The sequence below is a fragment of the Suncus etruscus genome, chromosome 20 (assembly GCF_024139225.1).
Source record: "Suncus etruscus isolate mSunEtr1 chromosome 20, mSunEtr1.pri.cur, whole genome shotgun sequence".
NCBI lineage: Eukaryota > Metazoa > Chordata > Mammalia > Eulipotyphla > Soricidae > Suncus > Suncus etruscus.
The window spans coordinates 13,572,694-13,598,064 of NC_064867.1; the positions used below are offsets into that span (position 1 = coordinate 13,572,694).

Genomic DNA, 25,371 nt, shown 5'->3' on the forward strand with positions numbered 1-25,371 from the left:
CACACCGAGCAGTGTGCAGGGCTTACTCCTGGTTCTGTGCTTAAGAATTATTCCTGGTATGGGTTTGGGAGTCTACCAACTGGGGTACTATATATTGAACCCAGATCAGACATATAAAAGGCAAGTGCACTCTCTCGGGCTACATAAGTAAAAATTATTTTCTAAATTAACAAGCCCTTCATAATTTAATTATTGTGTCATTCTCATTATAGTTTTCTAATGCAGTTTTCTAATGGTATTTTTCTTAACTTCTCAAATCTCTTTAAAAGTAAACATTTGAACATTTGCTCATGTAAAATGGAGCAGATAGGAAAGCAGTCACTTCTCATTTTCTTAGTGCAGAACTTAAAAATGTACTATTTATTTAACTGAATTGCTTTACATTTATTCTGCCATATGTCATTTACAATTGCTGAGCACACCAGAAAAGGCATGTGTCTGCAGTCCTCACTAAGAGATTAAATTAAACCATGCAGAAAATTATGTGTTTTAAAAAGACAATATTTTTGTGAACATCTTTGCTTTCATCTTCTGGTTAATTGTTGACTGAGTTTCCCCCAAGGCTGTGAAAATGCAACAAGTAATGATGCATTGAAAGAAGAATCAAGAGAAACCGACTTGTTTTGTAAATTTTCTATACTTGTAATTTTTAGAAAATAAAGCCATGCTGAGTAGAAAAAGATAAATTCAGAGTTTGCATCTTCCCTATAACCCTCCCCTGAGATGTAATTTATACACAGTCAAATGTTGTCTTTTTAAATTATTTGCTTAATAAATTTGACATATGTGTAATTCACACCAAAAGAACATTCAGGCCATCACCTTAGAAAATTCCCTCATGCTGCATAATATTCCATAGTGTATTATGCAGCCATCAGGAGAGATGAAGTCATGATTTTTTCCTATACTGGATGTACATGGAATCTATTATGCCGAGTGAAATTAGTCAGAGGGAGAGAGAGATACACAGAGTAGAATCATTCATCTATGGTTTTAAGAAAAATAAGACATTGAAATAATTCCCAGAGATGAGGGCCGGAAGGACCGGCTCAAGATATGAAGCAACACAAAGAGTTATGAGTACAGTTAGAGAAATAACTACGTTGAGTACTACCATAACAATGTCAGTGGGTGAGGCATGTAGAAAGCCTGTTTCGAATACAGGCAGGGTTGGGGAGGAGGGAGATTTGGGATATTGGTTATGGGAATGTTGCACTGGTGAAGGGAGGTGTTCTTTTTATGACTGAAACCCAACTACAATCACGTTTGTAATCATGGTGTTTAAATAAAGATATTATTAAAAAAAAGAAAATTTCCTCATGCTGTGCCAGTTCTGTATCCATGGGTAAAATTTATTCTGTTCCTAGCACTGTACATTTTGTCTATTATTTGACTACATATAAATAACAATAGCTTTAGATTATACATCTTTCATATGATTTACCTATGCTGTTGCACCCTGCAGGAATTTCTTTAACTTGTTAGGTAATGGTATATTGCATGAAAATATGATTTGTTTATTCACATGTATATGGACATACATTGTTTCCAGATTTAATTTTTATACATAATATTCATAAGAATTTTATTGAGGATATATTTTATTTATCCTAACTAATAACAGTTCAGAGTCATAGGTACTTAAATGTTTTACTTAATTTTTTCCCCAAATTGTAAAATTTCAAAAGAAATTATGAGAGTTAAAATTGTTCCCTATTCTGCTGGAATAATATTCCGAGATTTAGGTTTTGCCTTGAATATGAACTGACCTTTGTTTAATCCCTCATGCTTTGTTTTCCTAAGTCCTGCAGGATATGGCTCCAAAACAGAATGACAACAAAAATCCCCAAGCCTCAATTATTCCACCTTCTTACTGATATCTGATATTTTTACTGTTTTAAATTTTAAAAGACATTTAGAGGGGCAGGAGCGATAGTCAGCACTTGACTTTTGTATACAGCTGACCCGGATTGAATCCTTGGCATCACTTTTTTTTTTTTTTTTAATGGCATCACTTTTGAGAATAACACTTGAGCACCACCGTGTGTGGCCCTAAAACAAACAAAAACAAGAACAAAAACAAAAACCCAGACATTTGTATACATGTTAAATTACAAAGTTATTCATGATTAGGTTTCTGGCATGCAATTTTTAAAAAACAAAGCCCTTTTTCAGTGTCCACTTTTCTCCAGCAATGTCTGTTCACACGCATTTGCCTCCTATCCATCTGCATATATAATTTATTAATTTTTAAATTTTTTTTGAAACACTGTGATTCCAAAGGTGTTCATGATTGACTTTCAGTCTTACAATGTATAATACCCTTCGCCCATGAACCTTTTCTACGACCAATGTCCCTGGTTTTCCTCCCACCCTCTGCCCTGCCAGCCTGTGGGGAAGACATTTTACTCCTCCTCCTCTCTTTCTTTCTTTTTTTCCTTTTTAGACACTCTGGTTTTTATTTTTTAGAAATATTCTAAATATCATGCATATTTAGAATATATACATTTAGTTGTATATAAATATTCTAAATAATACCCATATTTCTGGTAGTGAAGGGTTATCAGAAAGGTACTTTTTAAAATACAAATTTTAAGGAGATATTTATAAAACTCTGATTTTAACCACAAGAGGTTTTACCTTAAATATGAACTGACGCTTGAGGTTTCTCTTTGTGGTTTTCTTTAATTTTTTTTAAATATGTTATTTTTGAATAATATTGTTAAATATTGGAAGTTCTAGACACAGCAATTAGGCAAGGAAGAGAAATAAAACTAATTTAAAATGAGAAAGCAATCATACTGTCTCTATTGTTGACATAATACAGACACTCCTTGCTTAACAACCTACCTGTTTTGAGACCACTAGCACTTATGACCATCTCTTCACTGTTATTTTATTTTATTTTAAATATCCTTTTTCCATCTTGCACACTCTACAGTACAGTACTATACTGTGGTTTTTGGTGCTTTAATGTACCTACTTTACTGACTTTATGGTCTGTAATACATTGCAGTACTGCGTGTAAATTACACAACCTATGCAAATTAAAACAAGTGGAAGTTTTCAGTTTGATCTTTCTGGTTACCTGTATTTTACTTATTCAGAATACTGTATTGTCAAGTACTATGCACATACTGTACTACTGTATACAGTCCATGCAGTTCCTCACAGAACTTGGTCGTTAAGCGAGGACTATCTGTACTGTAAATAGAAAACTGAAGACTTTATCTAAAAGCTCCTAACAGTAATAAAAAGAATCAATATAGTAGTAAGCTACACAATAATTTATAGAAATATGTCACTACAAATTACTGCAGTAAGCTGCAAATTAATGCAGTCTGCCACCTAAAATTAGCTGCAGGGCTGCACAGTGCAGGAACCACAAAGCTGCAAGATGCACAGCTCACAGGGGCCTGAGGCTCAAGAGCCAAGGGTGTCTGCTGCCCGGCCAGAGAGTACAGGGGGAGGCCTGTAATCCGGGTTTTAGAGAAAGAGATAGATACAGAGCAGGCAGCATTTTGATACTTTATCTCAGGACCAGGCCTGGGTGGCCTGGGCCTTGGGTCCTTCACAGGCCGGTAGGTTCAGTCTCTACCCTGGGCCCCTCAAAAAACTGCCAGACCTTTTCTTTTTATACTTAGGGGCAAATATCCATTGCAGTGGGGCATGTCCCAGGTTCAACTGCCATTACAGAGAGGCTGTCATTACCCCTTAAGGTATATTGACTAATTGCCTTAAAGGTACATTGACTAATTAATTCCCTTAAATATATCAACATGTCATATGTAAAGAAAAAGACATTTAATCTCTATCCTGTTTATGATTGAATTAATACGCTAAATATCTAGGAGTAAGTTCAAGGCATGGAAGGCCCCAATTAATGAAATTATTAAGTCACTTCTCAAATAAATGAAGAAACAAAGCATAAAAACACTTTTCTTGCCTAAAATAATTTACAGATGTATTGGGACCCCTATTAAATTTTCTATGCACTCTTCAAGAACATAGAACAAATGGTAAAGTTCACATGATACCATGAAACTCTCCAAATAACAAAAGAATTCCAAGGGAAAAACATTTTTTATTCGGCTTGGTATTTTGATGTTATGTGTATGTTCATAAGCTATTTCCTTATATTATTTGGTTCTTTTTTGTCACGCATGATGATGTTCAGAGATTACTCTTGGCTCTGCACTCAGGAATTACACCTGGCAGCGCTTGGGGACCATATGGGATGCCAGAGATCAAACCAGGATTGGCGCATGCAATGCATGCGCCCTATCTACTGTACTATCACTCCAGCCCTATATTATTCTGTTTTAAAGAATAAAGACATAGTTCAAATTTGTGGGTTTCTATTATATTGACACACTCTCTGTCTGATTATATATTGTTAAGTATTACTTAGTTTTCAACTGATTTTTATTTTTTGAGCAATCCAAATTTGGATAGCTTATGATATGACCTTTGATTTGTTCATTGTTTCTTTTATAGGAAAAGTGTAATTACCAATTCTGAGTTTACTTGAAATGCTTTGGAAATATTATGAGATCCATTCCATTCTTTTTGTTAAGTGCTGAAAAAGATTATATTTTATATATTCTTAAAAAGTGATATTTTTAAATTATGAAACCCTTATTTTACTTCTCTTTATTAATTTCTCTTTGAATTTAGAATAATGGAAAACCCATAGCAGAAATGAGGTTAGGATCATAATAAATGCATTTAAATTTATTAAAGCAAACATAATTTTTATGGATAATTTAGAAAGTTCAAAATAAGAGTAATCTCCTAACTTGGAGAAATTATATTCCTTCATTTTGTAATATTTAGCAAATTAGCTCTTTTCAAATTTTCTGACACCTGTTTTCTAGGCGTTTTTTGCATAATTTTACTCGATAGAAATGGATCTTGGAAAAGGGAAATGAATCAACATTTTATCATTGAAGTTAGGCAGTAGTGTCACTCAAATAACATGGGAGCAAAAAGATTTCCATTCATCATGGTGAGAGATTTGGCTCTGTACTTGTGCCATCAGTCTACCTCTTTGTCGTAGTAGAATGAGATACAGAGTGGAATCCTGGGAAGGAGCCTTTTTCAGGTCTTGATAGGACAGTCCACTCATTAATGGCCTGTGGCTATGTGGTCAGTCATCTGACCACGCAGCTAATTATTATTAAACTTTGAAATTTAGGGATTAAGGTTGTGTGCAATAATAATAGGTGTCAATGATATGACTCTTATTTTGAATTTTTTTGTGTTTTCATCCATGAATAGCATAGAATGTACTTTTGCCTTCCCCTGAAAAAAAAGATGACTTAAGCTAAATGAATTTCTGCCCAGCATCAGAAGAACTAAATTAATGTATTTGAGGCCTCCATTATTAACAAAATAGATGTATGAAACTGGAAAAAGAGATAGCCCAGATATGAATATATGAATATTTCATAATACCAGAAGGAATAGAGCATTTTTTGTCTTTTATGGTTCTAAAAGAAAGCATCTGCAGATTAGAGCTGGTGTGCTTTACATTTAATTATTGCTTTTCTTTCTTTTTTAAAAACTAATATTTGGGCAATTAAAATTGTATTAGTTTTACTAAATTAAACTCCATTCTTTTGTTACGGTTTTAGTTAATTTGGGCAATGCCAGGCTGTTACTGATTTGTTATTAAAGTTAAAAATGTTTTATGATCTGTTATACACATTAAAAGTTCAATGCAGGGGCCAGAAGGATAGTACAGTGTGTAAGGTACTTTCTTTTTATGGGTTGACCCAACTTTGATCCCTGGTAACACATTTGATCCCCTGAGCCTAACTGGGATTTGGATCCTGAGGGGAGAGTCAGGAAGAAGACATGAGCACTATCAGGAATGACCCAAACAAAACAAAACAATTGGATATAATTACCAAAATCAAGCTAAATATAACTGTGCCTGTCCCTGCAGTATTACAGATCATCTCTTCAGTATTTGTCATGATTTCTCTATCACTAATTTTACTTGTTTTTAAGGGCCACATCTGGCAGTGTTCAGGACTATTACTGGATTTGTGCAGGGATTACACACTGGGTTTATTACAGGGATCACTTCTGTCTGGCTCGGGGGATCTCATTTAGTGCCAGGGATTGAACCTAGATCAGCCATGTGCAAGGCAAATACCCCTATTTTCTATATTATCACTCTGGCACCATATCACTGATAATTTCATTGTCTTATTTTATGTCTTTTGCTGCCATATTGATGTATAAAATGTATATTCAGTTATTCAATTCCCAAGAGAAGCATACATTCTCCCAAATCTAGTTAACTGCCCATTCTACTCCTAAAAATACTTAAATGGGACGTTAAGATGATAGGGACGAGAGAGATAGTACAAGAATTAAAGTGTTTGACTTGCATTTTTCATTGGAATTCTCGGTACCACATATGATCCCCTGAGAATAAGCTCAATATGAGTATAAAATCACTCCAGAGCAAGAGCCAGAAATAGCCTGTGAGCACTGCTGGGTTAGTTCAAAAGCAACAGCAGCAAAAGGATGGTAGACAAATTCCATCTTCCAAGAATACACCTCTCCAAATATCCTCTCATTCTCTATTGTTGGCCATGTCTGCAGGGTTACAAAAGCATTGTGAAAATTAAGCCAGTCACTTCTGATCAAGTAGAACTTTAAACTTACTTCTTACTTTCTTCCATTTGCAAGGCAAGCTCATTATCTGTACAGTACATCCAGTCTAATATACAGAATTTTTGGAAGTAAAACTGCTATCAAATTTTACACAAATAAAGATTTTAAACCAAAACATGCTACAAATTTTACATTATTTTATCATAGCTCATAGTTTGTCAGATCATCTTTCAATATGACACTTCTCTTTTATAGGGACAGTATATATATATGTATATATATACATATATATAGACTGTATATATAGAGACAGTATATACATACATGCATATATATAATATATATTGCTTTTTTGGGCTATATCTGGCATTGCCCAGTGGTTACTCCTGGCTCTGCACTCAGAAATTGCTCAGGGCAGGCATAGGGGACCATATGGGATGCCAGAGATCGAACCCAGGTTGGTTGTATGTAAGGCAAACACCTTGCCTGCTATGCTATTGCTTCTCCCCTCACTTTGTTAGACTTTAAGCAAACACCCATTTTCCTACAGATGTAATTTTGGCAATTCTTGAATAATTGTTTATTTGTAACTAAGTGGACATGTGAGCAATGTTTATTAATATGACCCCTTTACATCAGACCCCAACTTTAACAATCAAAACTTAAAATGGGGCCCATTATGCTGCCAGACTGGGGGAAAGAAGTTTGATGGCCTGGGATGTACTCTGGGAACATTGGTGGAGGAAGATCGACACTGGTGATGGTACTGTCCCTGAAACATAATATGTCTGAAGCATAACTATGAAGAAGTTTGTAAATCACAATTTTTTTAAAATAAATTAATAAATAAATTAATTAATAAAATATGATTCCTTTAAGTCTAGAATTGCCTATATCAGAATACATAGTGTGTGCCCATTCTTCATTCATTTATTGATCTAGTTAGTGATTTGTACCTACAGTTATATACTTCTATACTGCACTATTGCTTTAATAAAATACATAGTTTTTTCTTTTTTTCTTGACTTTTGGGCCACAAGGAGCATGATCAGGGGATACTCCTGGCTCTGCTCTCAGAAGTTACTTCTGATGGCTCTTGGGGAACTATATGGAATGCTGGGATTGAACCTGTATCTGCCACATGCAAGGCAAGAAGAGGTTTACCCACTGTACTATCAATCTTGCCTCCAAGATATATATTCTTTTTTAAATATAATTTTTATTTTAATTATAGTGGCTTACATATCGTTCACAGTAATATTCCAGGTACATATTTACATTGAGTCAGGGGAATTCCCACCACCGAATTGTCCTCCTCCCACATCCGCTCCCATCCTGCCTCCCATATCCTCCACTCTCCCCCCAGGGGCTGCTAGAATGCATGGTCCCTTCGGTGTCTAGTTTATTACTTAGTGGTCTTATAACTGTTTGGTCTTGGTGCCTCCATTACTGCCCCCTCTAATTGGGAGGCGGGACTAGAAAGTTCAAGTTATGTGGTTGTGTTTGAAGAAGAGAAAAGTAATATAATGGGGTAAAAATCAGCTATGAGTAGAGTCATTCTAGAGGCTCTCATCCTTGGTTTGAGGGACGAAGGGGAAAAGAAGGTGAAACACCACAACGTTCAAAAAGAGGAATCAAATAAGATATTCAGTGAGCATATATATATTCTTAAAAAATAAAATAGCATAGCTTCTTTGGAGAAAACAAAAGTAAAATCAAATGAAGTCTTTTTGCTTTTGTTTTTCACAATTCAGCTATTCTTGTTAAGAGGCCTTTTTTTTTTTTTTTCTTTTTATCTTGGGTCTATACCTTAGGTTACTCAGTTGTTTGACCTCCCGGGGCTTGAGAAATGTTTTAATTTCTATATTTCCCCTATTGTAAACTATCCCTGATAATTACCATGTCGGTTTCTGAGAACCACATAACTTGAACCATCTTGTTCTGCCTCACAAATTGAGGGGGAAATAATGGAGAGTACCAAGACCAAGCAAATCCAAAGCCAACAACAACAGAATTGAAACCCAATCTACAACAAGCTAGACACAGAGGGGACCACTTATACTAGCAGCCCGAGGGTCAAAGGAGGGGCATATGGGATGCATGCTGGGAACAGGGGTGGAGGGAGGACAACACTGGTGGTAGGAATGCCCCTGATTCAATGTCACTATGTGCCTAAAATATTACTGTGAAAGATTTGTAATCCACTTTGGTCAAAATAAAAATGATTTAATTAAAAAGAAAAACTGTGTAAGGGGGCCGGAGAGATAGTAAAGTGGCTGGGCATTTGCCTTGCATGCGGCCACCCAGGATAAAGTTTGATTCCAGACATCCCAAATGGTTCCCCAAGCCTGCCAGGAGCAATTTCTGAGTGCAGAGCCAGGAATAACTCTTGAGCAAGCAAACACAAGCAAACAAAACTGTATTGTGAATGACCTTGTAACCACAGTGTTTAAATTGAATAATTTTTTTTTAAAGTAAAAAGCCAATAGCTCTAAGAGAGTCTGGGTATAGCGATCATGGTCCTCTGAAAATTTTGCAATTTCCTGTGAATATATATTCATAATAAAATTATCTTAAACTTGAAAAAAACAAAGACATAGTTTTTGATAGGAGTCATGTGTGGTTCATTTTCCTATTTTTTGGAAAAAGGCAGAACTTCCAGCTTTTCCATTCTCTCAGAAGTATCAATTGATCATTCAAACATAAGGTTTGCAGTCCCTTTGAATACTGGGTAGAAAATATAGATGCACAAAACCATTGTGATGCTTATGGTAATAAGTACTCCTAGCAATTCAGAGGAGACTGACCTGCCTGTGAGATGTTACTTTTCAGTGGCTTGAAGGTTCCCTTCCTTTCTAATAATCATCTGTCACTTCTCTCTTTGTATCAAGCCTTGTTCACCACTCTGGCACTGCACAAATTTGATAGCGAATATTTTTTTTTAAAAAAGTTTCAAAGAATAACTTTCCCCACTTTTCTTGATTGGAGAAGCCCACGTTCTCTCATGGAACTGTCTCTCTTTCTTTTTACTCCCCTCACATCTCTCTAAATTCTGTCAATAAAAACTATTTTGTTTCACACACACATGCACAAAAAATCTAAATGGAAAAATTTCAGTCCAGTTAATCCATATCCATTTTTTAAAACTCTAATTTTTTATGACAGATTGCATAGGTACAAGGTATCTTATTACACCTTGTTTGTTTGTTTATTGGGGTCTAATGGTAGCTCCCAGACCTATTTTTTTCATAGCTGAGGACTGAATGGATTCTTTTCATATATACAGATGGAAAGTCTGATGCCATTTCAGAAGAACTAAGGTTTTGTTTTCATTTGAAGGTCATACCCGGCGGTGCTCAGGAGTCACTCCTAGCTCCGTGCTAAGAAATTGCTCCTGGTAGACTTGGGGGACTATATGGGATGCCACGGATTGAACCCGAGTTCATCCCAGGTCGTCTGAGTGCAAGGCAAACGCCCTACCTGTATGCTAAGGTTTTTTATGAGTGTCCTTCTAAGCCTTGGTTGCTGCAGGAGGAGTTGGGAGAGACTATTAAAAATGGCATGATCTTCTTCCAGGATACCTATGAGAAGGCCAGCTTGAGCAGCAGCAGCAGTGGAGCTGCAAGCCTGAAAAGTGAACTTTCAGAAAGTGCAGACCTGCCCCCTGAAGGCTTCCAGGCTCCCTGTGGGAAAGATGAAGACAGGGCCTGTGATGAAATCTTGTCGGATGATAACTTCAACCTGGAAAATATTGAGAAAGGTACTTCTAGGGAAATAGTGTTACATCTGTGCACCATTCTCTTCTCAGGCTTATTTGCCTCTGACTTTTCTGTTTCCTGTGTAGATATCTATTCAGAACTAGAGGATGAATTCGACATTTCGGATACCTGGAGCAGCTCCAGTTCAAGCCCTCTTAAAGAATCTACATTCAGTAAGTTTTCTTTATGTATTTGTGGGTTTTCAATAAAGGAGAGACATTTTAGTAATCCATATCTGTTAATACTTTATTTTCTTTTGCCATATTGCATAGAAACTAGATATCTTGCTACATGTCTTTATTTTTGTGTGTTTATTGAGATCCACTGGTAGCCTGTAAATCTTTTCTTTGTTGCTGAGTCATGAATAATTGCTGTCCAGAAATACAGATCCCATTTCAGAAAAAACAGATTATGGTTAGCTTAAGCTACAGGTCCAGCCCAGCTCCAGCAAGCTGTGATTTGGGGATCACACGTGAGCCATGTAAATTGCACTGCATGCATAACCCGGTGTCTTCTTTTTCATTAGAAGAGGTTTATCTATCAGCCTGAAAGTCACAAAGGCCAACCAGCACTACATCTCCTGTTGCTCTAGCTCTCAAATGAATGGTTTATTTTTGTTTTGTTTTGTTCTATTTGGGATGGGGAGAAGGTAGGCCACACCCAGCAGTATACAATACTTACGCCTGGATCTGTGCTCAAGGAACCATATTGAGTGGCAGGTATGGAATCTAGAGAAACTGTGTGCACAGGCAAGTGCCCCCCCCCCCCCACCCTCTGTAATATCACTCCAGCACCTCATTTTATGATTTTTATTGGCAGAAGCCTCCTTCTGCTTGGAGGTGGAAATAACTAATTTGGAGACATGAACCTATGAGACAATAATCTCATAATAATATAAGAAAATGATCTTTTAAAATTCTAGGGATTAGGGGTTTTTGAATTAAGTTTTCTTAAGATTATCTAGAAAATTTCTTAATTTAGTTTGTTTTGTAACAATTTTGTTTATATCATTGCAAATATTTGTACTTGTTTATAAACCATAAAGACATGATAAATAAATCTACCCCCCCATGTATTCATCTTGTTTTTATAGTTGTATGGGGTCAGTATTGGGATGGAGAAAATTTTGTTTTTCAGTTGAACATAATTCTTCATATATGCAAGGCATGTATATGCTTTATTTACAATTTTAGCTGCACCCTGGCCCCTCTGCATTAGTTTTGATACTTAATTTGAAACAGCATACAAAATATCACACTGATATATGAGACAGAAGAGAAATTTTTAAGATAATATTTAAGGAGTAAATTTAAAATTGAATTTACTTGGCACATCTGAAATTAAAAAATCAAATATTAAATGAAGAGCAAATAACTTTTAAAAAGTAAGTTGTTGAAATATTAAATGAGAAAGAAATTCTCAAAAATAAATTTATTATAAATAATTCTCTCCTACGATGAAAATCTTATAGAGGAATGTTTAAAGCTGTCTCTAGGAAACAGAGCAGAATTCTGAGAAAACAAAGTTACATTCTTCCTTTCCTAAACTAATTGCTTTGAAAATTATCCATCAAAATGATAACTAGCTATACTGGAATTTTCTGGGCCGATCTTAATTTCCAATATAATGCTTGTTTTCCCTGATAACTCTTGTCTGCTAGGTTAAACATCTTGATTTCTGACTGGGAAAAAATGCAGAACATATAGAAAAAAAATACACATATATGTAGAAAAATTCTAAAAGCAGTTGACTGACTGACTTTTTTTTTTTTTTTTTTTTTTTTGGTTTTTGGGTTACACCTGGCAGCGCTAAGGAATTATTCCTAGCTCTATGCTCAGAAATTGCTCCTGGCAGGCTCAGGAGACCATATGGGATGCCGGGATTCGAACCACTGACCTTCTGCATGCAAGGCAAATGCCTTACCTTTATGCCCCATTAACTGACATTTAAAGATAAATTCAGTGTTCTATATCCTGGTGACTATCATGGACATTGGTTCACTATGGACATAGAGAAGGAAAATCAGAAATTTGAAATTTGCCTGAGGCAATTAGTATCTGTTTTTGGCAGGTTTTAGTATAATCATTTTATTGTACTTTATTGTTTATTAATAATGGATTTTGATATCATTTTTTGGAATAAAGATCTTTAAATAATCCAGTTGTCAATAGTAATTTGTAACATATTTTAGTTGACATCTGAAAAAATGAAGACAGTTTTTACAGTGCACAATTTTCTGTTATTCAGCTAATAGAATGATATCCTTTTCATGGTATGGGGGTGCTCTCAGGAGGTGCTCAAGAGATAAGGGAACCCTCTTCCCCTTACTGTAATTTTTAGCTAAGTGGTCCATGAATTGATTCAATGTGACAGTCTGAGGATGTGGTTCTGCTCAGACCTGCAGGTCTAGGTATTACATTGGCCAATGTGAAAGTGTTCAGAGTATTCATGGCTGCACACAGTGAAGCTTGGTAGATCATAATATTGCTGGAGTTTGAACCCATGATCAGCCACTTGAAAGGCTTGCATTTAATCCCTGTATTATCTCTTGAGTTCTAGAAGATAGCCTTTATTTTTCTTTAAAGCAAACTAACAAAAGACTAAGCAGAAAACTGTAGTTATTTTTGTTGTATTGTTTCAGGCATTTTAAAGAGAAGTTTTAGTGCTTCAGGAGGAGAAAGACAATCCCAAACAAGGTATGTAAAGATGGATCTCTCACAAATATCTTAAAACCCCTCAGAAGAAACAACTTATTTGTGGCTAAATTGAAATGATGGCTGGAAGTATACATGGGCTGGTGGTAATTGGGGCTATTAGGGCTTCCACTTCCGGAGTTGGTTAAGACTTAACAAGCAGCCTCCTGGAGAGAATGTGAAGCTTGAATTGGGTTTTAGACTTCCTCTGTCTCCCTCCCCTGTTTTCTTAGCTTTATGATCTTCAGCTGATCAGATTGTCTTGCTGAATTCAAAAGCTGATCTGAAGGAGAGCAGTTGTTTCTATGAGGTCACTGAGATCCCTGACTCTGTACAATTTTTCTCTCAGCATCCCCAGATCTGTCTTTTCCACAGAACAAATGTAGCACATATGGAACACACCCCACCCCACCTCACTGGGTACAAGTCAGATGCAGAAAAGGGAGATGGAGATATGCCTCTGCCTATTAATATCATAACTGGATATTGTTTACATTCTCATCCACTCACACTGAACAGAAGTTTGCCATGGCTGGAGAGGACTCTAGTGGTAAGGGAGGATGGTGTGTGTGGGAAGAAGGAGCAAGTTCTTAAAAAGCAGAAGAGAGGGGCCAAGGAAGTAGCTTAGTCAATTGGAGCTCACACCTTGCATGAGTTAGAAGTTTAATCCTTACAATCACTTGTTTCCAGCTTCCCCAACAATATCCAACAGTGAGAACCACCAGGTGAAGCCCTAAAGGCTCTGAGAGACTCCTCAGGGTCCCTAGCCCTGCTCATCCAAACATTGTCACATCACCTGTTACAACTGGTCTGGTAGTACAGTGTCACTGAAAGTGGGCCTCACTCTCCTGAGCACCACATAAATAAGTTATAAGAAACAAAGATATCACACTGGTGATGGGGGTGTCCTCTATTATGACTGAAACCCAACCACAATCATGTTTGTAACCAAGGTGTTTAAATAAAATATTATTAAAAGAAAATAAAAAGAATCAAAGATATGAGAAGCTGCCTTCTTGCAGTTTCTACAACAGTTGTTCCTGAGCTAAGAACTAAAATAAAGCCAGTAGGGGGATAGTTCAGAGAATTAAGATGTATACCAGCCAGCAGGATGGCTGCTAGGGCTCATGTGACCTTCCCACACCCACCCTAAGCACTGCTAGGAAGATGGATTAGGACAAACTGGAAATCAATAAACCCACGAGGTCTGACCTTTGGTAAGTCCCATCCCTTTGACTTCCCTTTAATAAGTCTCTTTGGTAAGTCCCATTTTCTGTGGCATTGGGTGAGATTGGTGAGAACAGAAGCTTGAGGATGGTTTTAGAGGTTGAAGTCAGGTATGGGGTACAGTTGACAATGGGGAACAAGCTGGATTAGTTAACTGGTGGAAGCTGCTTGGTGGAAAAGGTCTTTCCAGATTTGGGGTGCCTTCACTGTATTGGGATGGAGGAGAAGTAGCCAATAAGAAGGGAGAACCAAGAAAGAAAAACTGAAGTGCAGGGAGTGAAAGAGTTGAACTGGGAAGGATGAAATGTGAATCCTTCACCTTCTCTAAGAAGGTAAGATTGAATTTGTTGCTTTCCACTTACTAGCTGAAGTTTGAGTTCACTTTTTAGGGCAAGTTCAGATGTGAATTATGTGATTTACACAGAGAAGAGGCTGAGCAGGAAGGATCAAAGTAACTTCCACACTGTTCTGAGGTTCTGGCATTACTAAAACTAAGACCACCCATAGTTACACATATGGTGGTGTCCATCAGGTTCCACAGCTCCCAATGACCTTGGCAAGTAAGGGCTCCTCACATGTGACAGAGATTGAGGTTGTCCTGTTCTTTATTAGCTAGGCTTTGTAGATGTGGTCAAAGGACCCACCTCTGGCTGATTTAGGCAGAGTGCATTGAATGGAAAACTCTTTTCCAGTAACAAAAAAAACATAAACCCAAGGCAAAGCTAATTAGCATGTGTGATCTGCCAGAAGGGTCATCAAGTAAAAAACCCACCACACAGTATTCCATAGTGAGCCAAGTGCGGGAACATGGGGATTAGAAATAATAGAGAGAATAGGGGTGGAAGGTCCATATTCCTTATGAGAATGGAAATGGGTGATGATAGGACCTTGGGACCTGAATTAGATAATGTCTTTGAGGTTCCCAGATGTTGCAGGTTCTTCCCATTTCTGCCTCTCACTTTTTGTGTTTAACTCATCACCTCTGCTTCCACTTCCACAGACAAGGAAGCTAACCATAGGATTCTAGATTCATGGAATCTCTTCTCTCTCTAAACCTATAAAGGAAGGGGAGTCAGGGAAGAGACAGGGGAAAAACATATATGCCTGGCCATGGAGTTGTGGGTCTGGAGGCATTGTGCTATGAAATGACCATGTCCTCAAGTTATATAAAGTTAACTTAAATGGATAGAAAAGAGGCAAAACAAGCATTTTGGTCCAAGCCAAATGATGCCTAATGAAACATATTATAGGTTCTAACATCAGTTAATGTGGCATATGAATTACATGAATTTGAAAAATATCATTGCCAAATATTTCTAGTCATTTTTCTTAAATACATTATGGCAGACTAATGTGCAAGAATTAAGTTGACATTTAGTTTTTCAAAATGGAGTAAACATATGTATATGTTTAAAAACATATGTCTTTCAGAGCTTGCAATGCTTGTATAAAGGTAGCCATTAATGGTAATATATTCCTATATTAGGAAAGCTAGAATTCATAAAAAAGAGGACATTCAATTGGAAGCTCAATGGACCAGGATTGTTAATGATTCAGTTTTAATTTTGGGTTAATGAAGAAGTCAGCAGATAAATAACATGCCTCAGGGACTGAAACAACCTGAGGACCTGAGCTAAAGTAACATCTGCAGAGCTGAGCCCTTTGTGTGGCGCAGTGTGTCACACAGGGTGGTTAAGAAAAGCTCCTTTCCACAAGCTACTCAGTGATGTAATAGGAAAAAAAAGGGCAGATTCAGGGAGAAGGAAATGATGAAAGAAAGATTCTGGTTCATGCCAATAAAAGTAGATAAAATCAATAACTTTTAATCCCTGGAGTTTTTCAGAACTAAAAGGAAACAGCTCTCAATTGTATTTTATATTTCTTTAAAAAAGCTTAAAAAAAAAGCTTTAGCTGAAGTTAACTGCTATTCAGTTATTTTTAGGATTTTCCTGGGATTCTTAGTTTATTAACATGTAAATTGAACCCATACCATGAAATAAGGGAGCTAAGTAAGATAGAGACTCTATCCTCGACCCGACCCTGACCTATAACCTGCACAAATACCAAGATCCCTAGCTACAGTGGTTTGATTTTCTCACACACACCAAGAGGAAACTTTCCTGGCATCACAGAAAAGCCTTTGGGATGGGGTAAGGAGTATATATGGAGCCAGGGGTTGATCCCATGATGGTATGCTTCAAGGTGGAGAAACCCTGAATTTCTTGGGCCACGGGAATTCCCTTTCTTCCCCAATGCTTACTGTGCCGATGCAAAAAAAAAAAAAAAAGTGGTGGGAACACCAAACACTACCACTCCAGCACCCCTACTTTTTCTTGTTTTGTTTTGATTTGTTAGTTTTGGACTTTACTTTCCTTCTCTTTTTTCTTCCACTTTTCTCTTTCTTTTTCATTCTTGTGGTTATTATTTAGAGATTTATTTTTATTTTTATTTGCCGGGTCCATTTTTTTTGTCTTCCATTTTTCTTTTTTTTCTTTTTCTCTCTCTTCTTTCTTTTTTTTGGTAGTTGTCACCAACTTTTTTTCTCCCCTTTTTCTTATCCTTTTTATCTCCAATGGAATAGATGCTCCAAGTGGAATAGATCTCCAAGTGGAATAGATGCTCAATCTACAACAAGCTGTAAAGTGGAGACCAGTTGCACTAGCATTCTGGGGGGTAGAGGAGGGAGAGATGGGATGCATACTGGGAACAGGGGTGGAGGCAGGACAGCACTGGTGGTGGGAATGCCCCTCATTCATTGTCACTATGTACCATAAATGATGCAGTGAAAGATTTGTAATGCACTTTGGTCACAATAAAAATTAAAAAAAAAAAAGAAACCAGAATATAAAGGAAGATATTAAATCTATGCAATAGAAAATGTTTAGAAATAAAACAAAATGTTAGACTATAAAAGAAGATAAGGCTTCCTAATAAAAGAAAAAAGAAAAATAATGTTTTTGGAGATTTTCAGTAACTCTGCTGAATGGGTGGAAAAATGATAATGTGATCACGAACATCTCTCTGCCTTGGGAGAACCCTTTTTGATTTAAACACATTTGACTTATTTCCAGCAGTGCTCAGAGATTACTTGATGATAAATGATCAAAGATCACACCTGGTGATGCTTGAGGGACCTGATAAAATGCTGATCAAATCTGGGTTGGCTGTGTTCAAGACAGTCACCTAACCCATTGTACTCTCTCTTTCCAGCCCCACTTTTTCATTCTTAAACGAAGGACTTGGTCCCAAAGAGAACATGCCAGTGAGATGGGCACTGTAAATCTGAGCATGGCTTTTAAGGTTTAGAATTCAGACAAGACTTCTGGCTAAATAGTATACAGAGGAAGTTTAGGAATTACTTCTTAACTTTGCTCACTCTAGGAGGGAAATTTAAGCCAATTGCCTGGTAAGGAGGACTCAAGGTACCTTTCCTAATAACAGAGGCTAGCTCTCTGGAGCAAATGGACAAAGGTTAAGGGCAATGCAAACTAGGAAGGGCAGCTCTCAAGCCTCTAGACTGATGACAGAAACCCATATTAGTACTAGAAAGCCATCATCAGGTGACAAAACATTTTCTAAATTGATCTTAGATAGCAAAATCAAATAAAGGCAGATCCCTTCTCTATAAAATCTATGTAACTTGCTATGAACTACTTATTAAGCAGAAACTATATGAAATCAATAAAAACTTTTTTTCCTGGATTCCTTTCTTATACCAAGCCCTTCCTTCAACAGACCTCAATTATTTATCTCCAAATCATATAAATGCAGGAAGCCAAAATTAAAACTGAGATGCAATAAGTCAGTGGATAGAGTGACCCATTTTTCCAATGGAAATGGCAGCCCTCATGTGTTAGAGACCTCTATATCTTTGTTCCCATATACCTACACATCAAATTTTCCCCACCAGGATGCCACATTCTCAGAGTTTTCTTGGACCATCAGAAAACTGGAGATAGTAATATGGCATTTTTAATTTTTTTTTTTTTTTGGTCTTTGGGCCACACCCGGCAGTGCTCAGGGGTTACTCCTGGCTGTCTGCTCAGAAATAGCTCCTGGCAAGCACGGGGGACCATATGGGACACCAGGATTCGAACCAACCACCTTTGGTCCTGGATCAGCTGCTTGCAAGGCAAATGCCGCTGTGCTATCTCTCCGGGCCCGGCATGTTTAATCTTATAGTAAAGTGCTTCTTCCAGTTGGCCCATAAAAAACATGTCATTTATACTACAAGAATATTCACGTAGCACAATTTGTTTTTAATTAGATCTTTGGGTTACTAGAATTTAGATTTGATTATATGTCTTTGCTCTTTTATGTTTAACTGGAGAGTCATAAGTAATAGTGTCACTTGGGATATTCCAGTAGATATTTTTTAATCTCAATAATTGCCACATAGATGCTGTAGCTATAATCACTCATACTCAGTTGAAGGTTAATTGGTTGGCAAGCAGATAGGTTTTGACTATATTTTCCCCCATGACATTGCAATTGAGATCATAAACATAGACACTTAAATATGTCCTCATGCCCATTTCTGTTCCTCATTCCCCATCCCAGAATATCATATATCTGCTTTGATGCATTATAGATTAGATTTAATTTTATTCTTACTTATTTGTATAGAGGTCATAGCTAATTATGCTAGAGCCTTGTACCTCAGAGAGATTGAACTCAGTCTTATCCGACAAGTGTTCTATCACTTGATATATAGCTATATCTTGGGCCTTCTCTAGACTCTATTCATTAAAATTTTTTTTTGCTTTATGGACACTCCTCAAATAGTAGAATATACACTAAACATGTGTGATCCTGACACTACATGTCCTCTTCTACCACCATTCCTAGCACCAATTCATGTGGCCCTTACAAAATAAGTTTTGTGATGAACACTTACTTTGTTATACATACATACATACATACATACATACATACATACATACATACATACATACATACATTATTGTGGAGAGAATGGTTTTGACCTCACCTGCTTGTGCCCAGTGCTTATTCCTGACTTTGTGCTCAGGGTCACCTGATAAGTTGTCTGTTCTCTGGACACCATATGTGGTGCTAAATATTGAATCGGGATTGGCTGAATTGAAGCAAGTGCCTTTACCCCATGTACTCTCTAACCCTTAGACATGACACTTTTGTTTTTCTTTTGGTAAATATCTAGAAGTGAATTGACTCGGTCATAGTAAGAATATGCTTAAAGTGTTTAATATACCATGAAACTTTTCCAGAGTGGTTGTTCTATTTTCATGTTCTTTCTCAATTTGAGAATTTGAGGTCCATGTGTATAGTAAGATGGGGTTAAAATTAGTGATTTTTTTTGTTTGTTTTTTGGGTCACACCCGGCAGCCTTCAGGGATTATTCCTGGTTCTGCGCTCAAAAGTCGCTCCTGGCTGGTTTGAGGGACAATATGGGATGCCCAGATTCTTATCTGGGTCCGTCCTATGTTGGCCACATGCAAGGCAAATGCCTTACCACTATGCTATTGCTCCGGCCCGAAAAGTTAGTGATATTACTGTGGAAATTATTTTTATTTTGATGTGATTTTCTAATTAGGATTATAAAAGTAAAATGGAATTTACCTTCTTATAAAATAATCACTTTGAAATAGTTAAATGCGGGGCCGGGCGGTGGCGCTGGAGGTAAGATGCCTGCCTTGCCTGCGCTAACCTAGTACGGACCGCGGTTCGATCCCCCGGCATCCCATATGGTCCCCCAAGAAGCCAGGAGCAACTTCTGAGCGCATAGCCAGGAGTAACCCCTGAGCCTCACAGGGTGTGGCCCAAAAACCAAAAAAAAAAAAAAAAAAAAAAAAAAAGAAATAGTTAAATGCAATAAGTTAATATATAACATTATATTTGGTAGTTTGTTCACAGATAATAGCTGGATTAATACTTGTACCAATAAAAAGCAATAAAATGTTTTAAAAATGTTTCAAGTAATTAAAAAACTATCAAAATCTAATATTTATTATTTTCCTCCAAAATTCCAATTTCATTTATACTCAGTATTCTAAAAATTCCTGTCTATATTTCTATTTATTAGGAAAGGTCTTGACTTTTTTTTTACCATTTCTATTTGAGTTTTATAATTAGATTCATTATAATTAATTCAAAACATTTTCCTTCAATTTGCAAAGAAATTGTCCTGTGTAGCAGAACTTGATAATGTACATAGGATCTCAGCTTCTTTAATTATCAGGTACCCTCAAATCTAGATAAATTTTGGTCATTGAATTATGATCTTATTCATTTAATATTGCTATATGACGGCAAATACCAGACTATTGCCTAAGTGAATCGTTACATTCTCAAGATTGAGCATTTGTACTGCATTGAGCTAATTGGTATTAGGCCACAGACACTAGTTAGTAAATGAATGACTGTTATCTTAAATAATTTCTGTATCTCTCAATTTAACAGGACCCATATCCCAACTCTGGTTTGAACTTTTGCCATAGTCGCATCCTGCCTTTGCACTCTTTTAAGGTTCTGTTGCTCAGCAACAAGGTTTCTACATGCCTGCTTGCATCCTGTTGTCAAGGCAACAAGGAACAGTTGCCAGGCGGGTCTAAAATGCTAGATGTGCACAATGTCAGAGAAACCTGTGATTTACGACCTTGATAAATCAACGTATACATGACTGTATATAAGAATATGCATAAGACCTTAGATTTTGCTCACAAAGATATGAATGGGTGTGACCATCCAGCATCAGACTTATTACTAAAGTCCTCCTGTCCTCTCAGGACCTCTAGATTTTGCTTTATTTTTAGCAAAAATCTTTTTTATTTTGGCCTGGATCAAAATTACAGAAAGAGATTTGAGGAGCTGGAGCGATAGCACAGTGGTAAGGTGTTTACTTTGCACATGGCTGATCTAGGACAGATCTCGGTTCGAACCCCGGCATCCCATATGGTACCCGAGCCAGGAGCAATTTCTGAGTGCATACCCAGGAGTAACCCCTGAGCATCACTGGGTGCCTGAGCGTCACTAGGTGTAGCCCAAACTCCCCCCCCCCCAAAAAAAAGGAAAGAAAAAAAGAAAAAAGAAAAAAAATTAGGTATTACTCTCATTGGATGCAGGGAAACTGAATGCCAATTTTTAAATTCATCATAATTTATGTTTGTGCTACATGTATACAAATAATTCTTATGATTAAAATGAATGTACCTGTGTAAGAGAATTAGCAGACTGATTTATTTATTTTGATTAAAGGCCTATAATATTTTTACACATCAAATAACTATGCCCCACTTTATCCATGACAGATGTTCTCTATCTATTTTTAATGCATTTAGCAGGGTAAATAAAATAAGGTTTCTATAACTTATAAGAGCACAAAGATTTCTAAATCTGTATTTTAAAGCCTCATACAGTAGCATATGACTATTCTTTTTCTTGGGGGGGGATTTACACCTGACAGCGCTCAGGGGTTACTCCTGGCTCTATGCTCGGAAATCGCTCCTGGCAGGCTCAGGGATGCCGGGATTCGAATCACCATCCTTCTGCATGCAAGGCAAACACTCTACCTCCATGCTATCTCTCTGGCCCCACATAGGACTTTTCTTGATAAGAATTAAATCACCTCCTTGGGAGAAAGCACTGAAGCTAAATTTTGAATGACCAAGAAATCTAGAGTATTAGGCAAGAGCAACAATGTTTTAAATATAGGAAGCATTGTTAAAATACAAGTTTTAAATCCAGTTATCATGGAAAACAGTGTGTGTACAATTCTGAACATTATTTTTTAATAAAAATTTAGAATTTTGGTTTTAAGTAAATAAATCATTGAAAGCAGTAAGAATTTATTAAATGTTTTCAGAGATTAAAGTCCTCCCATTTGCCACTAGAATGTCAGTTCTGCTCTGGGTTAAATATGTTTGTCTCCTTTTGTATTGAACTCTTCTTGGGGGAAAATAGCTTTCATTTATTTTTAATGTGAACCATAGCAAAGTGTAGATTTTTCAGTTAACATAGTTAAATCCAAGTTGAAAGTTTTTCTCATGGCCTTTCATTCTGTTTTCAGAGACTTCACTGGTGGAATAGGATCCAGACCAAGACCAGGTAACCTGTGTTAATAGCAATAAAATCATACATGCCTCCCTGACATCCGGTGTAATTTGTGTTATAGTTTAATATTTCTTTTATTTCTTCAGCTTTGCTGCCTCTTGACCTGCTCCTGAAAGTTCCACCCCTCATGCTCAGGGCCCACGTTAAGGAGCTAGAGGCCGAGTTAGTGACGGGGTGGCAGTCACATAGTCTTCCTGCTGTGATTCTTCGCAATCTCAAAGATCATGGTAGTACTTATCAGATCAAATTGATGTCATGCATATAATGGGTGAACACAAAATAATAGTTAGGACTTCAATGTTTGAATGAAGCGCAAAAGGTAATTTCGTACAAGTATTGGGAATTTTTGTTTTGTTTTTGCCCATTATTGCTAGTTTGGCAATTTAAGAAAATATCATAATGTGTTCCCTTTTCAATTGGATTATTATAGACTATTTTACTGAAATGTGCATTTCTGCTTTGATGGGAATGCTAAGCAGTTGTTTACCACTGCTAACGAAAACTAGTGACTACATTTATATAGATATATGTAAACTCTGCACCTAGGTATACAAAAGAGTGAAGATATTTTTTCTATCTCCTATACTCGAATGCAGGTTTATTTAGTTATTTTGCACCTGATCTGAACAGTATTATATGACATTGTTTTTTAAATAAAAATTATGAATACTAAGAACATATTATTTTCTTAAGAATGGTTTAGGGAAAATTGATGTTATTGTTTTCGATTTATATTAAGAAGATTAAATTATTTTAGTAATTATATTAGTAATAGTACGATGATCAGATAAACCTATACAATTCAGTGCAAAAATTGTGATTGTGTTTTAAAACATACATACTTATGGTTCTTGAGCATACATTTTTATTTTACTACTTTGATTAATTTAGAGTTTTTGCATACTACTATTTTTATATTAGCATTCTAAATTTATATTTTATAGAGTTAATATGGTAGTAAACACAGATGATGTGAATTGATTGACTATAATATAGTCCATGTCTTCACATTTGTTAAATTTCCTTTGAAAGAGTTATTGACAGTTTGGGGCCATTTACACATCAGCCTAGATGCAAAATAAAGATGGTTTTATCCTTAAGTTGTCTAAAGCTATCATATTGACTGTGGTTCTCTTCTGCTATTTTGGCATTAGGTAAGTTCATAACATAATAACAAAGCTAAAATGATTGCTGCTGATTGATTCTTATATTAGAGAATAATTCACACACATGTGTGCAATTCACAGTTTTGTTGCCATTTATAACAGGAAATTTCCTTTTCCTAAAAGGTATATTGAGATAGTCTAGTATGAGATTGACTTTATATGAGTGAAATTGACCAGATGTTTGCATAGTTAAACTACTTACATCATAACACAATTTATATTTCTTTGGCCTACAGTTTGTTATATACAATTCAAATTTTAAATGATACTTATGAATAACTTTAAATTTTAATGCATTTTTATTATTTAGTAGAGTTTAGTTTTGGGATAATTTTTGAAGCAATTAATAGATACTGACGTTTGCCTATAAAGGTTTTATTATGGTTATAATATAGGAAATAAAACACATAACTAATATAATATTAGTGTTCTGCAGATAATGTTGAATATTTTAACATATATGAAAATCTGTGCTAATGCTTTCTGGGTCATTCTACCTTCAAATAAAAGTGTAAATCTTAATTTTTCTTATTTAAAATATAATTTTTTGTATATTATCTATGCAAATGTCACACTTTCAAAAGCATCACATGTAAATTGAGACTATTGGTTGCCTTATCAAATCATAACTATTATAAACCCTAACTCAGCCACTTTATCTACAAAACATCCTCCATTCTGATACTTGCCTCTCTAGTCTAACTCTAAGAGAATTAAAAAATGATGCTAATGTAGTTCTTCGAGAATGAGGGAGCAATACTGGGCCATTGTGTCCTGAAAAGCTGTTGGTCAAGTTGATTGTGAGTTATACCTTGAATGTTTTTATTTTTAATAAATAACTTATTTAAGCACCATGGTTGCAAACATGTTCCTAGTTGGATTTCAACCAGGAAATGCACACACCCCTTCACCAGTGCACGATTACCTGGTACCATTGGTTCCCCATTTTCTTCTGCCCCCATCCCCTGCCTCTTTTCTATACAGGCATTGTATTTCTCTCTCCACCATTGTCATGGTAGCTGTTAGTGTAGTTATTTCTCTACACTTATCACTCTTTGTGATAAACTTGTTATCATGGGCTGGTCATTCCAGATCACATCTCTTTTGTCTCTGGGTGTTATTATTATACTGTCTTTTACTTTACTTAAAGCCCACATATAAGTGAGACTATTCTGTGCTTGACTTTCTCCCTATGACATATTTCACTCAGTATAATAATCTTCAAAGCCATCCAAGTATAAGAAAATTTCGTGACTTCATTTTTTGTATAATAACTACATAGTATTCCATTGTATATTCACCTGTTTTGGGGCTTATGGATTGTTTCCAGAATATGGCTATTGTAAATAGTGCTGTTATGAACACAGAGTACAGGGGGCATTATTGTATTGTGTTTTTTTTTTTTTTGTCTTAGGGTATATCCCTAGGAGTGGATTGCTGGATCATATGGGAGCTCAATTTCCAGTTTTTTTTTTTTTTTTTTTGAGGAATAGCTATATTGTTTTCCAGAAAAGCTGGACTAGATGTCATTCCTACAAGAGTTTCTTTCTCTCCACATCCACACTAACAGTGGTTGTTCTTGTTCTTTGTGATGTATGCCAGTTTCTGTGGCATGAGATGATATCTCATTGTTGTTTTGATTTGCATCTTCCTGATAATTTGTGATACAGAGCATTTTTTCATGTAACTTTTGGCTATCTGTATTTCTTCTTTGAGGAAATGTCTGTTCATTTCTTCTTCCCATATTTTGATGGAGTTAGATGGGTTTTTTTCTTGTTAAGTTTTGTCAAGACCTTGTATATCTTAGAT

General features: G+C 36.2%; 1 protein-coding gene across 1 annotated transcript in view; it reads left to right on the plus strand.

The window, feature by feature from the left end:
• The window catches only part of NEK10 (NIMA related kinase 10), a 271,236-nt gene that overhangs the window by 199,983 nt on the left and 45,882 nt on the right, over positions 1–25,371 (plus strand). The window contains exons 27-31 of the mRNA XM_049766054.1: positions 10,207–10,390; positions 10,475–10,561; positions 13,030–13,084; positions 22,353–22,390; positions 22,483–22,623. Coding sequence (XP_049622011.1) covers positions 10,207–10,390; positions 10,475–10,561; positions 13,030–13,084; positions 22,353–22,390; positions 22,483–22,623 — 505 coding nt within the window. The remainder of the gene's footprint in view (positions 1–10,206; positions 10,391–10,474; positions 10,562–13,029; positions 13,085–22,352; positions 22,391–22,482; positions 22,624–25,371) is intronic.